At 44.2% G+C, this 14611-nt stretch overlaps 1 protein-coding gene across 11 annotated transcripts in view; it reads right to left on the reverse strand.

Annotated features, from left to right (window-relative positions):
* MSI2 (musashi RNA binding protein 2) overlaps positions 1–14611 on the reverse strand; it is a 389199-nt gene that overhangs the window by 37181 nt on the left and 337407 nt on the right. For 6 of the 11 annotated variants that reach the window (XM_043531404.1, XM_043531403.1, XM_043531406.1 and 3 more), the window contains one exon: positions 3038–3157. The exons of 1 other annotated variant lie outside the window; for it this stretch is intronic. In XM_043531404.1, the coding sequence (XP_043387339.1) occupies positions 3038–3157 (120 nt within the window). The remainder of the gene's footprint in view (positions 1–3037; positions 3158–14611) is intronic. 4 more of the 11 variants (XM_043531405.1, XM_037880473.2, XM_037880478.2 and 1 more) reach the window with 1 other exon arrangement.

Below are 14611 nucleotides of genomic sequence, written 5' to 3' on the forward strand. Positions count from 1 at the left end.
CCCTAAATAAAGTGGCCAGTCTTTTACTGGGAATGCTGGGAGCTGCTGAGCACAAAACACTTCTGTAAATCTTGCCACTTTGTTTAGGTGTCTGAATGGGAGCTGTTGGTGCGGAGATCTTCGCAAAAAACTGGCACTAGAAATGTTCCAAGATTCATGTCCAAAAAGGTAGCTATATAAAAAATGCATTGAAGTGAACATGAAAGTTTTGGGAGTGCACTTAAGCTCTGATCCTGCAAACATTTATGTATGTGCTTAGCTTTACTGCTGTAAAAAGCCCCCTTGAAATCAATGAAACTACTCATGGGAGTAAAGTTAAGCACATGCTTAAGTGTTTTCAGGATCATGGCCTGAATTTTCAAAGGAATTGGCATCTGTGGAAAGTGGAGCTCTGATTTATCCACAGAGAAGATATAGCCAGGGCAGCACAAATAGAACTGCCCCAATAATGTGCAGTGGAATAGTGGGGAACGGGGGTGGAGGGGGGGGCGTGTTTCTGTTGTCCATTCATTCTCTTTGACTTTACTCAGACTGACAACAAAAGGAAGCCAATGAGTGCCAGTCGTGCTGCATTCTGCATTTTTAATCATAAAAGCATATGAGGGGATTGTGCACATTTGCAAAAACATTTTTCTTGTAATGAATCGGGCCCATACACTGTAAGATGAGATTTATCATACTCCATTGCTCCTGAATACAATTCACTACCATTGCTGTATGAAAGTGACAAGCCCAAGATGCCCTGTTCAACAACTCTCTTTAGATGGAAATGACTGCAAATAAAACACCATCGTTCCACAGAACACATTTCACTACAAATGTAAACAGCCTCTAGTTTAAGAAGTTTGACAATCTCTTTCTTCCTCCTTGAGATTACGGGTGAGATTGGTGAGTTTTGTTTTTTTGTTTTGGGGCATGCATACAATTTTGAGACTTGAAAGGCATTTCCAAACTCCATACTGCTCTTTAAACTTGCCAGGAAGGGTGGTGCTAATTTAGGGTTAGATTTAGTTTCGTATTGCACGTTCAAATAAAAATAATAAAATTAAAAAAAACCCCACACTAAAAAAAACCCCACACTAAAAAAAAAATGATTTCAGGCACAGAATTGATTGATGCTCAGTTCAATTGTAATGGCGAACCAAAAGCACTCTGATTAAAAAAATAGTAATAATGGAAGCAACGTTAATCTAGCCAAACCCTCTGCGCCTTGCTAAGGGGCAACTCACCAGGTCTGTTAGTACTTAAAACAAAACCTGAAGGGCAAAAGACGAGGAAGAGACAGTGACAATTAAGTCCATTTTCCTCAATTAATAGGTGAAATCAATTTTTCTTCCCTTTAAAGAAAGGGAGGAGGGAGAAAGAAAGAGAAGGAAAAATATTCCCACAGCTGTCTGGCAAGTCACCCCTTAGGCTTTCTCCACATGCCACAAAATAAAACTGGTACAGATGATCCTTTGTAGCCCCGCAAGCAGTGCCAGTTTGCATGGAACGGAGTTCTCCTGACATCTTACTTTGGACTCCACAGAATTAGGGTCTCACTCAATGCATATTTGGGTATTAGTCCTCAATAGCCTTTTTTTTTTTTTTTCTTTTTCCTTTTCCTTTTATTTATTTATTTATTTTTTTTAAGAGCCTAGCTAACCAGCGTAGAAGTTCCACACAGGTCACTGAAAACCTCTACTCTAGGATCAAATCGTGAGTAAGCTGGAAACATTCTTTGCTGCGTGTCTTATGTGTACAATGTTGAGCAAAACCGCACTGAAGCGGTTGGGGAGTTGAATGCCAGGTAGCAAGAACGTTTTCTCAAAACTCCCTGCCTCCCTAGATGTCCCTTCATCATTAGCAAGAACAAATGGTAAGATGAATTCACAGGATGATACATAAATGTTGAATGTACCTGTGAGAGCAGGTAAATCTACTGAGAAGGCATCACTATACCCTTTGTTCTTGCTCAGGGTTTATAAAATGTGTTCAGTCACCACTGTACAATCAAGACACAGGATAGTATGCAGACACAGAACAGGGTGTGCTGGTAAGTTAACAGCCCACTCATGACTGTACTGAACATTTAATTACTTAAGCAAAGCGCTAATTCACATGTTTCCCTACATTGAAATTCTAGGGTAATAACTGTAATTGGTAACTATTTATTTATTTCCCTTAAGGGGGGAAAAAAAAGCGTTTGGAAGGACAGAGAGAAAAGCTTTAACATTTCTCGTGAAGCTTAGGCCGCAGTTTGCAGTAGGTAACAAGAGCAGCACTCTGAGAAACAAAAACTAAGCTTTAAATGGCAGGAAAATGAAAAACGATACTTTGGAAACCAACAATACATGTGCTTTCAGCCGGGCCACTTTGATTTGGCTCCAGGTAACGTTTATTGATTGCCTGTACTTCAGGCAGCATTTACAGCTGTACCACCCCAATTAGAGTTCAAAGGAAAGCAGATCTTGAGTGCATATATGAACATTTTAGGATCTCTTCTAATCTACTGTAGCAGATGTGATGCTTTTGTCTCCAGGTTAACAGGAAGCTCTGTGCTAGTAAATTACCATCCTGGTAACCAGCTAGTTCCAGGGGAAAGAATACTATTTTGTTGGGAGGTGGGACCAAGAAAGGTATTTTTAAAAATAAATCCGTAGGACACCTTGCCATGATATCTTACTGGGGGCAATCATTCAAGGCACAAATCTGGGTGGTGTGGTTTGATCTCGCAGCCATTGGAGCATTAACGGCAGAGAGCAAATGCTGCATTGTTGACCCAGTGCAAACTTCACATGAGAAATGAAAACTTTTTTTTTTTGGTCCTTTAGGATCTTTAATTTAAAAATAAATAAATGAACGATACCAAAAAACCCCCACTACCCTGGGTTTGCCAGTTCTTATGTAAACCTCATGTAAGGTGCTCCAGGCCTCATGGCCTCTGCTTGTAGTGTGTGTGTGTGTTTTTTTTTTTCAGGTCCCCAGGATAAGTGTGAGGAAAATCAGAGTAATGATGGACAGCTGCAGCCACATAGAATGCCAACAGAGCTTTTACCTTCCCCTGCATTCTGAGGGTATGCCATGTAGCAGCCTCTTCCACCGGCCCCCCTACCTGATCCTCTTGCTGCCGCCACCGCTGCTGCTGCTACTGGTCCATAGGCTGCTGCCGGAAAACCTAGCCACGGAAAGAAGGAGAAGGGTAAAGGGAAAAATCCAATGAAAAGCAGGTGTAACCAAACCAATCAAACAAACAAAAAAAGGGGGGGGGGAGGGGCAAAATACTGTAGCACTTTTGGGGGCAACTATGGTCAATTATGGTCCTATTTTCAAAAGGGGTGGGTGATTCGGGGGTCTGACTTGAGGAACCTTGAGAGAGCCTGATTTACTGACAGAGCTAAGCCTCTGAAAATCAGGTTCCTTTATGGTGTGCCTACTTGGGCATGCAAAATTGAAGCACCTGTGGCCTTCTTTTGAAAATCCTGCCCTAAATCCTCTGCAATGAATTTCAATGGCTGCATGCTCTGATGATGCCTTTTTATCCTGTGCATAGGTCTTCTGAGCCACTGCAAGTTTTAAAGGCAAGATACTGGAGTGAATAAATTCACAGAGGCAGCTTGTAGGATGTGGTTTATATCTTCTTGCTTTCAAACTGTTAGGGCTCAGATCAGTTTTGCAGAACAGTAAGGATACATTTATTTTATTCTTTGCTTATTTGCAAGAGGAAAGCAATATGCTGATTTACAGACAAGACAGTAATCAAAATTACAGGGGGGTCCTTGGTTCAAGAACACAGGTTTGCTGGGATACAGTAAAAAATTTTTCACTTGGATGCATTTAAAAAAAAAAAAGCAGCTTTCTAAAGCAAAACAGCAGCAGATCAAGGAATTTCAGGTACCACATACCCTGATGCTGTGAAACTGCAAAAAAATGAGCTGCACACTAGCAACACTGTGGTTCCTAATTTAATTCATTTAAAAAAATCTGCCAGAGACACTGGATTTATTTATTTTTCAGTAAGCAAAGACAGGGGAAAAGGTGATCAACAAAAACACCAGATGCCCTTGCTGCAAAGGACAGCAAGAGGCTCTGAAGGGTTCCTGGTCTTTGCAGAATTCCAGCTGCTGATATTAGTTTTGATGACCCAAGACGGGGCAAACTGTCAGGGAACACAGCTTCTGTGCCACACTGAAGAGACCACAGAAAAACAACTGCGACTTTAAAGAAGCAGTTGGGACAGCAGAAGAGAGCAGAACAAACTAGAGAGAGAGACAGAGAGAGAAAGAGTTCCAGATAAATCAGCAAACTACAAGCCCACTAACTCTAGTACTATCATCCCAGCTACACGTAACCAGGGGAAAAACTGAATAAAGAACAGCTAGGCGAGAGTGACTCTAAGCTACTTTAAAACATCAATTAAAAAAGACATACTTGCATTTAAATACGGTAATAGGGCTGTTAGGGGGGGAAAAAAAAGTCTATGTAAATATATGCACAGCTACCTCAGGCTATTGTCTGAGGCTGTTCCCAAAATACAGAACATGTGCACAAACACAGCAAATCAAGTTATTATTCAACACTGACACAAGCCTGTTTGCTCTGATTATGATGCTGAATTGTTACAAACACTGAAGAGTAAGATACCGGCAGGATTTATTTGGGGTGATAGGGTCAAAAGCCTAAGTCTCCTCTACCCCCCTAACCAGGATTGAGGCCTGGTCTACAGTTAAAATTTAGATTGACATAGCTACGTAAAATTCACCCTCCTGAGTGACAACCTAAACCCTGCATAGATGCAGCTAAGTCAACCAAAGAATGCTTCTGTCAACCTAGCTACCGCTGCTCAGGGAGGTGGATTAACTCCATAGATGGAAAACCCCTATACAGTGCCATAGTTTTGCTGCGGTAGTGTAAACGGGCCCCCAGGTACAGGCAGAAGCCTCAATATCCTGCCAGTCTCTACTTTCCTCTTAGCCAGAGCTCGCTGTTACAAAATGGAATTCACTCTTCTGGGGGGAAAACTGCTGGCAGGTCAGAGGCAAGTCTCTGGAACCATATTCTCTTCCCATTAGAAACAAGCCCAAACCCAAACCCTTATCCAGACTTGGACCAATCAGTCAATTAGCGAAATTCCCCAGGGCCTGATGGTACACACAGGGCCAGCTTCGAACAGCTGGGGGGAGAAGGTGTCCCCATTCTCCCAAAGAAATCCCCTTCTCCGTCTAAGATGATGCACAGCCAACCAACCTGCCCAGAAAGCAGCATCCTTCACATTCCCACATCCCATTCTGGACAGGTCCATAGTGAATGTGAAAATTCACAGGCAACCTGTCAACTGCAGGCTTTGTGGGCTCCCTAAGGTGCCCCAGGGGTTCAGATGAGACTTTGATTTTCCATATTATAATATGCCTCTGCCTCCTTCCAGTGTGCGCCCCCGACAGTGAAACCTCCTTCGAAGACAGCGTCAGAAACAGAGCCGGAAAGCATATTTCTCTTGCTCAAGTGCCAGGGACTCCCGGTATTTACTTCAAACGAAGGGCAAAAAAAGCATTACTATGCAAAAGAAGAATGAAATAATGGAGGTGGAGAAGGAAACCAACAGAAAGACCCTGAACAAAAGACGCATTATTCTACTCCAGAGTGTGCTTTGGACAGGTGTGTGAAAAATTAGCTCACAGAAAGGAATTTGTTATCCCAAATCTCGGGGAAAAGCCTCCGCATGACACTGAGTTCCAAACAACTGAAACAGAATCTGATCAACTCAAGCGCTGCTAGGGAAATTCTGCCCCTGTGTGTGGGCGAGTGTTTGGGGCAGGGTGAAAGGACGGTTAGAAGTGTGTGGGGGGGTGGAAGGGTTGGGAGGAGAAGGGGGGACTGATTAATAACCAGGATTCGGAAAACATGGTTACCAATCCTGACCCAGAGAGACTAGCTCCCTCAGCCCACAAGCCTTGAATCAATGCCGCCTACTGAAAATAGATTTGCCAGGCTTCACATTAACATGGTTAATATTTGCACACTACATTGAAGCTGTAATAATAATAATAATTATTATTATTATTCTAGTTATTTACATAATATTTTTCACCCTTAGGTCTCAAAGTGAGCTTTACAAAGGTGGCTAAATAGCACTATCTCCATTTTACGGATAGCTTCTCCGTACCTCAGAGTACCCTAAGTGACTTGCCAAAGGTCACACAGAGAGTCAGTAGCAGAGCTGGGAATAAAACCCAGGTCTCCTGGTTCCCAGCCTGGTCAGTAAAGCATTATGACTCCCTCAGCACTATGTAAAGGGATGTCCCCTCACTGCTGTACTTTATAAACCTCTAAAGTGACCACGCCTGAGTAAGACTTCAGAGAACATCATTTATATTGACAGAATGATCAACCCTCCCATCCTAGGTATCATATGATATTTCTCTTGCACTTATATTCACTGTGCCCAGGTGATCTAGTGCCATAGGTACTCACACATGGGAAGTGAGGCATGACCCACCCACCATCCTACTGAGCTACTACTCACTACTGTGACTCATTAGTGGAGAGGCAGGCGTATGCAACACCTCTGCCTCTCCACCCCCATCTTCATGCATCCAATAGAAACTGTTTTTTAGACAAATACTTCGGCAAAGGTATTTCTCTACATTATAGCAGGTTAGTAACTTCCCCTGACTCCTGGGGTTTAAAACAGCATGGGCTAAAGTGTCCCAAAGGGATGCGCCATTCTATATGTCCAAAGTGCTGTTCCATGTAGAGGGCTAAAATTTGGCTACAGAGAGAGACCACCTATCGCTCTGCAACTTATTATGATCAGTGGGGATTTAGACATGGATGGAGCCAAGGGAAAAACTCCCAGGGGCCCAACGCAGGGTACTATGAGTGGAAAGTACTGGGTTCTGGAACTGCTTGTCAGTGGAGATCAGGAGCTGTCCTACACGCCTATAGCATGAAGTGTAAGACCCACCTCTTTCCACAGGTGAAGGCAATGACTGCGAACTGGCCTCATAACCTTTTCCTGGAGATAAACAGGAGGGTGTTTGGGGCTGGGGTGGAGGCTCCATGGGATGACTGGGGCCTGGATGAAGGTGTCGGGGAGGGGGGAGTGTCACCAATGCCTGTGAACAAGGAGAGCCTTGAGCCAGAATTGGACCCCTTCCCCTTCTGATCCTGTTCCCTTCTTCTTCACTTGGATCCAGCAGGGGGAGCAGCAAGTGGGGAGGCCAAGGGGGTGTCCTGGCTGCCTGCTCAGCAGATGCCGTTGCGGGCTGTTCCAGCAGCCCCGCATCTCATCTGGGACGTGGGAACACCTGGCATCGGCAGCCTTAGTAACCTGACACCTGCTGCCATTCAGGTGTGGGGAGAGGGGACAGCACAGAGAGACGGAAGAGAACAGGGCAACTGCAGTCGAAGCTGGGGGAGGGAGGAACAAAATCTGTGAAGCAAAAGACATGCTGAGCTGAATGGGGCGGAGGAGTCCACCTGGAGCCAGCTGGCATCTGATAGGGCTTAAGCAATAAACAGGCCAGCTCCGAGCCAACCGCATCCAGCAACAGGCCCTGAACCAAAGCCCTTTGAAGTCAACGGGAGTCTTTCCATTGACTTCAATGGACTTTGGATGAGATCCATGGTGAAGGCCACACTGCATCGTAAAAGGGGAAGCAGCACCAGCCCTTCTTGCTCTGAATAGCCACCGTTATCTAGAGCCATCACTATGCCAACTGAAAAATCAAAAAGGAGGAGGGAAGAGCTCAATTACTCATCACATTTGTCCCCTTCCTGCAGAAATGATCCCTGTCCTTCTTTGTGTATCCTTTGCTTATAACTGCCTAGAGAAAACAAGACGCCTAAGCTGTTCCAAAGGACTAAAGTGGATTTAGGCATTCCAATTAGCAGATATTTTACAATAAATGTTTTGAAAGGGGCTCAAATGCTGTCCAAGAAAGCCCTGAGGATTCAGATCAATTTCATGCTGCCTTATTACTCAGAAAGAGCTAACATGAATATTTGGAGTTCAATTTTTCACAGATAAATTTTTCTGCTTCCTGCATCACTAGTTTCACTTTAAATACTGAAACAGCCTCATGTGGGAGAACAAGGACACATCTGTTTTTAACTACGATGCCCTAAGGTCACAATTTTAGTGAGTGGCTGTCTACATGCAAGTGTTTTCTCCAACACACAAATAAGTCTGGGGAGAAATCAAGTGGGTGACACATAACCAAAGCAGGGGATGCTGAATTTAAAGAGCCAGTGCAAAGCCCTGACATGAAGCATGGAATTTGCCTCATCCGACTTTGCAGAGAGCCATGGCTGTTTGAGAATGGGAGCATTTCATCCATCATGTGTGTTTGGCTCCACCCTCACTGCCACAAACTGCTCTTCTCGTAGTTAGAGGAAGGAAAGACTTTGCCCCGTTTCCCCACTGCTTCCCAACAAGAAGTGAATCAAGACTTCAGTTACAACCAAACCAAGAAAGGGGAGATATAATCAAGATCTGGCCGTTGATCATATAGCAACTTGGGTAAGAATTCAGCACTTCCAGCCACGATAAATGGGAAATAAAATATTCCCCTATAATTCCAATGCACCCCTCTTCTGCTCACGCAGTCTCAAACTGTTGGCGGCTGGCTGTGCTGACCAACCCTTAACATCCTATACTGCACTTTTCCTGGAGGAGCTCCTATGAATAGATTCTCAAAACTGGTGGGAAGAGCGGAATGAGACTGGTCGTAAAAGGGGCGGCGAGCGCATAGAACAGCAGGAACCTCACATTAAGGCTCAGAATAGGCAACCGATAAATTATTCTGCATTAGTTAAACACCAACCCTGTGTGGCTTGTTAAGCACAGAAGATTTCAGTTTGGAATTTCAACTGAAAATCTGCTACCTGCCTTTCCCCCCACCCCTGAAATCCCTTAAATTCCACGACAGATTTGAGGAGGAGGATAGCAAAAGTTTCAGGATGTCTTTGTTGGAATGGGGGCGGGGGGAGGAAGGGAGAAATGGCGAGCGTTTGGGCAAAAGGCTGGAAGGGGAGAGCTACCCGCCGATGCACGTACAACACAGCTGTGTCAACTAATATATCCAGTTAATTGCAGCTCCAGCAGCCCACTTCCTCCCAGATCCCAGAAGCAGCCTTGCTACTAATTGAAGGGCTACACTACAGAGAACGAAAGAGCAGAGCAGGCGTTAGAGTGGGGGAGGGACCAAGAGGGCTCAATCAAAAAGAAAAATCTACTTGACATTTCAAGTAGAAATAGTGACTATTGCCCAGAGGAGGTGGCATGGAGAAAACACTGGGGCGAGGGTCAGGAGACATGGGGTCTATTTCCTGCCTCTGCCACTGACCGACACGTGACCATGGGCAAGTCACTTCACCTCTCATGCCTCACTTTCCTCATGTGTAAAATACTTACCCCTTGCTTTGTAACAAGCGTGGAAATTTACAGATGAAGTTCTATGAAAGCCTAGTACACATGCACTCTACTCACATAATGGAGTTTCACTGCTTCTTCCTCCAGCCTTGTACAAACACCGTCATTGGGCTCTGTTCCCAATAGTCATGCTGTGCATACTGGCCACCTGAAAGAGCCTTACACCAGTGTTCAGTTCCATTGAACTGCAGTCAGCATCGACATGCTAACAGAATGGGAAGGGTGAACTAAGCAGACATTAAAGATAACTTCTCCTCCTCCCTTCCGCCCCTTTTCGAATGCCTTCCAAAGGCCCCAACCTGGGTAGTCACTAGCAGTCAGTGACTGGAATAACTACAAGTTGAGAAAATACTAGTAAGATGGAAAAATGCATCTCAGCTCCTTCAAAGAGAGCTTGCACTGACTTAGCTAATGCAAGAGACTGACTAAGCTTGGACGAGGTATGGGGGATTGCAAGAAAGCTATTTCAGAGCAGACCGTAGCAAGTAAACACCTGCGGACTCTGGCTGCAAAGCAGAAACAAAACCACGGAATAAAATAAGAAACCTGCATCCAGAGGTTCCATCAGAGAAATGAGATGATGGGGATGTTGCATATCATGTAAGAGGTGCTCAACCTTCTTCCCCGTGTGCTGGGTTAAGAAAAAAACAACAACCCCACAACAACTTTCCCCCACCTATCCCTGTCAAGCCATAAAGAAAGGGAGGGTGGTTAAAGCCCTGCCTGGACCGGCAGGCAGCAACCCCTGGCTGTAAACTGCAGATTACACCTACTTGTACCTGCACAGAAAGCTTCCTTCCAGGCTGGAGCTCAAATGAAATTCATCGCAGGGCAAGTGCCATGCCCAGCTTTCATTAGCAAAGAGTGATGCAGCAGGCATGCAGATTCTAAGAGTGAGATCTTTACTGAGCATGCATAAAAAGTCAGTGCTACGCATTGAAAGGCCCTGTGTTTGGGAGCAGCCTGATCCCTTCCCAGTTTGCATCCCTGAGCAACTAGGTTGTTCCACCTGAAACCTCAACCTCACATCATAATACAGCCTGCTTGTGTCAAATAGCCTGGCAGGCATAGTCCTGGATGGATCCCAGGCCTCTGAAAACAACAGGAGCTTGATACGCTCTGCACAAAGCGGGCAGGTCTGAGACTGAGGGAGGACGGGCAAAACAGAGCAGGAGCAAACTATTCTCAATGACCCGGTCAACATACCCAGCACTGAGACCAGCAGACTCATTAGAGAACCAAAACCTATTTAATTCATTGTTACATTACTTACGACCCAGTTAGTGCCACGCTAGACATCAGCGCCCTAGGTGAAGGCTTCTGAGTTTCTCCCTCTCTGACAACACCATTTTAAATCTGTCTAAACAGCCACCTCTCTGCCAGTTCTTTGGATACAAAACTAACACAGACATGGCACAGCAGGTACATGGCCCCCCCTGCCCACCCCACAGAGGATGTGATTCTGTTACAGCTCCCTGTTTGAGAGCTTGCTCAGGACATTCTTCCTCTGTCCAGGGTAACCCACTGGTCAGAGTGCATTGTGTCTCCCCCTTCCCCCTTTGTGGCTGATCTACAGATGATGCAAGTCTGTTACAGCCCCCAGCGTCAGAGTTTTTCGGCTCTTTAGGCTAATGCTTTCAACCCTGGAGATCCCTGGTTCAATGCCTGGTGTCAACCAAGCACATAGCATACACTGACCTGTGGGTTACACATCGTTCTTCCAAAGGCGCGTGTTAGTAGATAATAGCGCTAAGACATCGGCACCTGTTAAAGGTCATGAGAGAGGCATGGTCCAGCGGTTAGATCACCAGACAGACTCAGGAATTCCATTCTCTGATACTGACTCAGTGTGTGGCCTTGGGCAAGCCACTTAACCTCTCTGTGCCTCAGTTTACCCATATGCAAAATGAAGATAAGGATCCTTGCCCACCTCAGAAATATGTCGAGAGACTTGATGAATTAGTGCCTGAAAAGTGCTCTCAGATCCTCAGCTGAAATGTGCTATAGAAGAAGTTCAAACAATTACTGTTACTGAGAGTATCTTCTGAACTATGAAAGGGCTTGTGCAGAGCGACAGCATCAGCACAAGGACAAACACAGGAGTGGAGTCTGAAAAAAATATAAGAAAAGCCTCTTGTATGTGTGACTGCTAGGGTCTGGAGGGCTGAGCTTGCTGGTGAGAATTTGACTTGCCTGGTTGGGGGACCCAACACTGAGCTGAAGGCAGGGCTGTGGAAGCGTCAGACTGTGGCACCCAGCATAATTCAGCAATAAACACAGTCAACTATGGCGACATCCTCCCACACCCCTTCCTGTTTCTTGTAGCGGAGGACGTATGGCTGCACCAATTGTGCGGGAAGGAGTAGGCTATAAAAGAGATCCTCCAGAGCTGCCTGAGTTGGCTAACCAACACGTTACACCAGAGACAAAGAACCACCCAGCACCCTCACCATAAAGGAAGGAAGGATCGTCTTGTGCCCAGGGCTGGAACTCAGGAGGCCTGGGTTGAGTTCCTGGCTGTATCACAGACTTCCAGTGTGAACTTGGGCAAATCACAGTTTCTCTGTGCGTCAGTTTAGCCTGTCTGAAAAATGGGGATACCACCACCCCATTTCTCCTGGCTTTTGTCGGTCTCATCTATTCATAGATTCCAAGGCCAGAAGGGATCATTGTGATCATCTAGGCTTACTTCCTGTATAACCCAGACCAGAGAACTCCCCCAAAATAATTACTGGAACAGATCTTTTAGAAAAACATCCAATCTTGATTTAAAAAGGATCAGTGATGGTGAATCCACCACAACCTTTGGTAAATTGTTCCAATGGTTAATTATCCTCACTGTAACATTTTACACCTTATTTCCAGTCTGAATTTCTCTAGCTTCAACTTCCAGCCACTAGATAGTATTCTACCTTTCTCTGCCAGATTGAAGAGCCCTATTTTCAAGTATTTATTCCCCAGACTATAACAGACTATAATCAAGTCACCCCTTAAGCTAAATAAATTGAGCTCCTTGAGTCTATCACTCTAAGGCAGTTAGAAAACGCTAAAGGTTTTCTAATCCTTTAATCTTTCTTGTGGCTCTTCTTTGAACCCTCTCCAGTTTTTCAACATCCCTCTTGAACTGTGGGCACCAGAACTGGACATGGTATTCCAGCAGTGAATGCACCAGTGCCAATACAGGAGTAAAATAACCCCTTTACTCCATTCCCCTGTGTATGCATCCAAGGATCGCCTTAGCCATTTTGGCCACAGCTGACTCTTTTTCAGAGTCACTGCTTCCCAGGAGAGAGTCTCCCCCACCACATTCTGTAAGCATGGCCTATGTTCTTTGCTCCTAGATGTGCACATATTTACATTGAGCCGTATTAAAATGCATATTGATTTTTGTTTGTGCTCAGTTTAGCAAGCAGTCCATATTGCTCTGTATCAGTGACTTGTCCTCCTCATTTATTAACCACTCCCCCAATTTTTGGGTCATCTGCAGACTTTATCAGTGATGATTTTATGTTTTCTTCCAAGTCATTGATAAAAATGTTAAACAACACAGGACCAAAAACCAGTCCCTGAGGGACCTCACTAGAAACACATCCACTTGATGATGATTTCCCATTTACAATTACATTTTGAGAGCTATCAGTCTGTAATCCAGTTAATGTGCACCATGTTAATTGTTTACCATTCTAGTTTTTTAATCAAAATGTTGTGCAGTAGCAAGTCAAAGGCCTTACAGAAGTCTAAGTATGTTACCTCAAAACTATTATTTTTATCAACCAAACTCGTAATTTCATAAAAAAAGATATTAAATTTGACAATTAATTTTCCATTAGGCAGTGTTGATCATTAATTACATTACCCTCCTTTAATTCTTTATTGATCAAGTCCTGTACCAGCAGCTCCATCATCTTGCTCGGGACTGATGTCAAACTGACAGGCCTATAACTACTCGAATCATCCTATTTATCCTTTTAAAATACTGGCACAACATGAGTGTTCTTCCAGTCTTCTGGAACTTTCCTAGTGTTCCAAAGCTTATTGAAAATGAACATAACTGTACAGTGAGCTCCTCAGACAGCTCTTTTAAAACTCCTGAATGCAAGTTATCTGGACCTGCTGTTTTTAAAATGTCTAACTTTTGTAGCTGCTGTTTAATATTCTCATGAGATACGAGTGGAATGGAAAGTGTTATCACCATGTGATGAGACTACATCATCCGTTCCCCCCACCCCCCCCAGTACAGAACTTTAATATTCATTGAACACATCTGCCTTTTCTGCATTATTATTGATAATTCAACCATTTCCATCTAATAATGGACCATGGTTAGGATTCTTTTTGTTCCTAATATATTAAAAAAACCTTCATATTGTCCTTAACTTTGTTGGCCATAGATTTCTCTTTATGTCCCTTTGTTCCACATTCAGCACAATGGCCTCTTGGCACTACTGTAATATAATAAATAGTACAGTCCAGGGGAGAGTAACATCGGCATGTGTGAAAATGAGAAGAGGGAAACCCCATAAGGACTTCGGAGAGATGGGCTCAAGAAAGAGAGTGAGCAGCATAAACCAACTCATTACAAAGGAGACCTACTGGTGAGGCATAGTTCCATTGCTAGGGGATAACAGATGCAGGAAAGAAGTAGCCAAAAAACGCTGGTGAATAAACCTTCTAAAGCAATGGTTCTTAACCTTTGCTGCAGCCTGCACCCTTTTTGGTTCTCAAAATATGGTCTTGCACCCCTTATAAAAAAATCGCTGAAGTAGGTTAGTTCTTTAAACCTAGGTATATTTTTTGTTTGTATATTACAGTAATCGTTAAAAAATGTATCATGTTAATAAATACATAGGTTTGATGAAAGAAAGTAGTTGTACTTACGTGCCTGTGCTTAATGTGTGTTTTCGATGATTTACCTTCTTAAAGAATCTGGCTGTCTTGCACCCCCAAAAAGGGCATCTCGCACCCCCAAGGGGTGTGTGCACCCCAGGTTAAGAACCACTGCTCTAAAGAATAAAAGGATTACTATCCTATTGCTCTTAAATACCATAAGATACCGTAGTACCTTTTTCTAAGGATGTGGTAGGCCTAACAGGACAGCATACGCTTCTCCATTCAGGGCTGCTGTTAGGGTTAGGTCCCCAAGGCAGCCACCTATGGTGCTGAATTTTCAAGGGTATCTCCACCAGGATAGTGCCTATC

The sequence above is a fragment of the Chelonia mydas genome, chromosome 17 (genome assembly GCF_015237465.2).
Source record: "Chelonia mydas isolate rCheMyd1 chromosome 17, rCheMyd1.pri.v2, whole genome shotgun sequence".
NCBI lineage: Eukaryota > Metazoa > Chordata > Testudines > Cheloniidae > Chelonia > Chelonia mydas.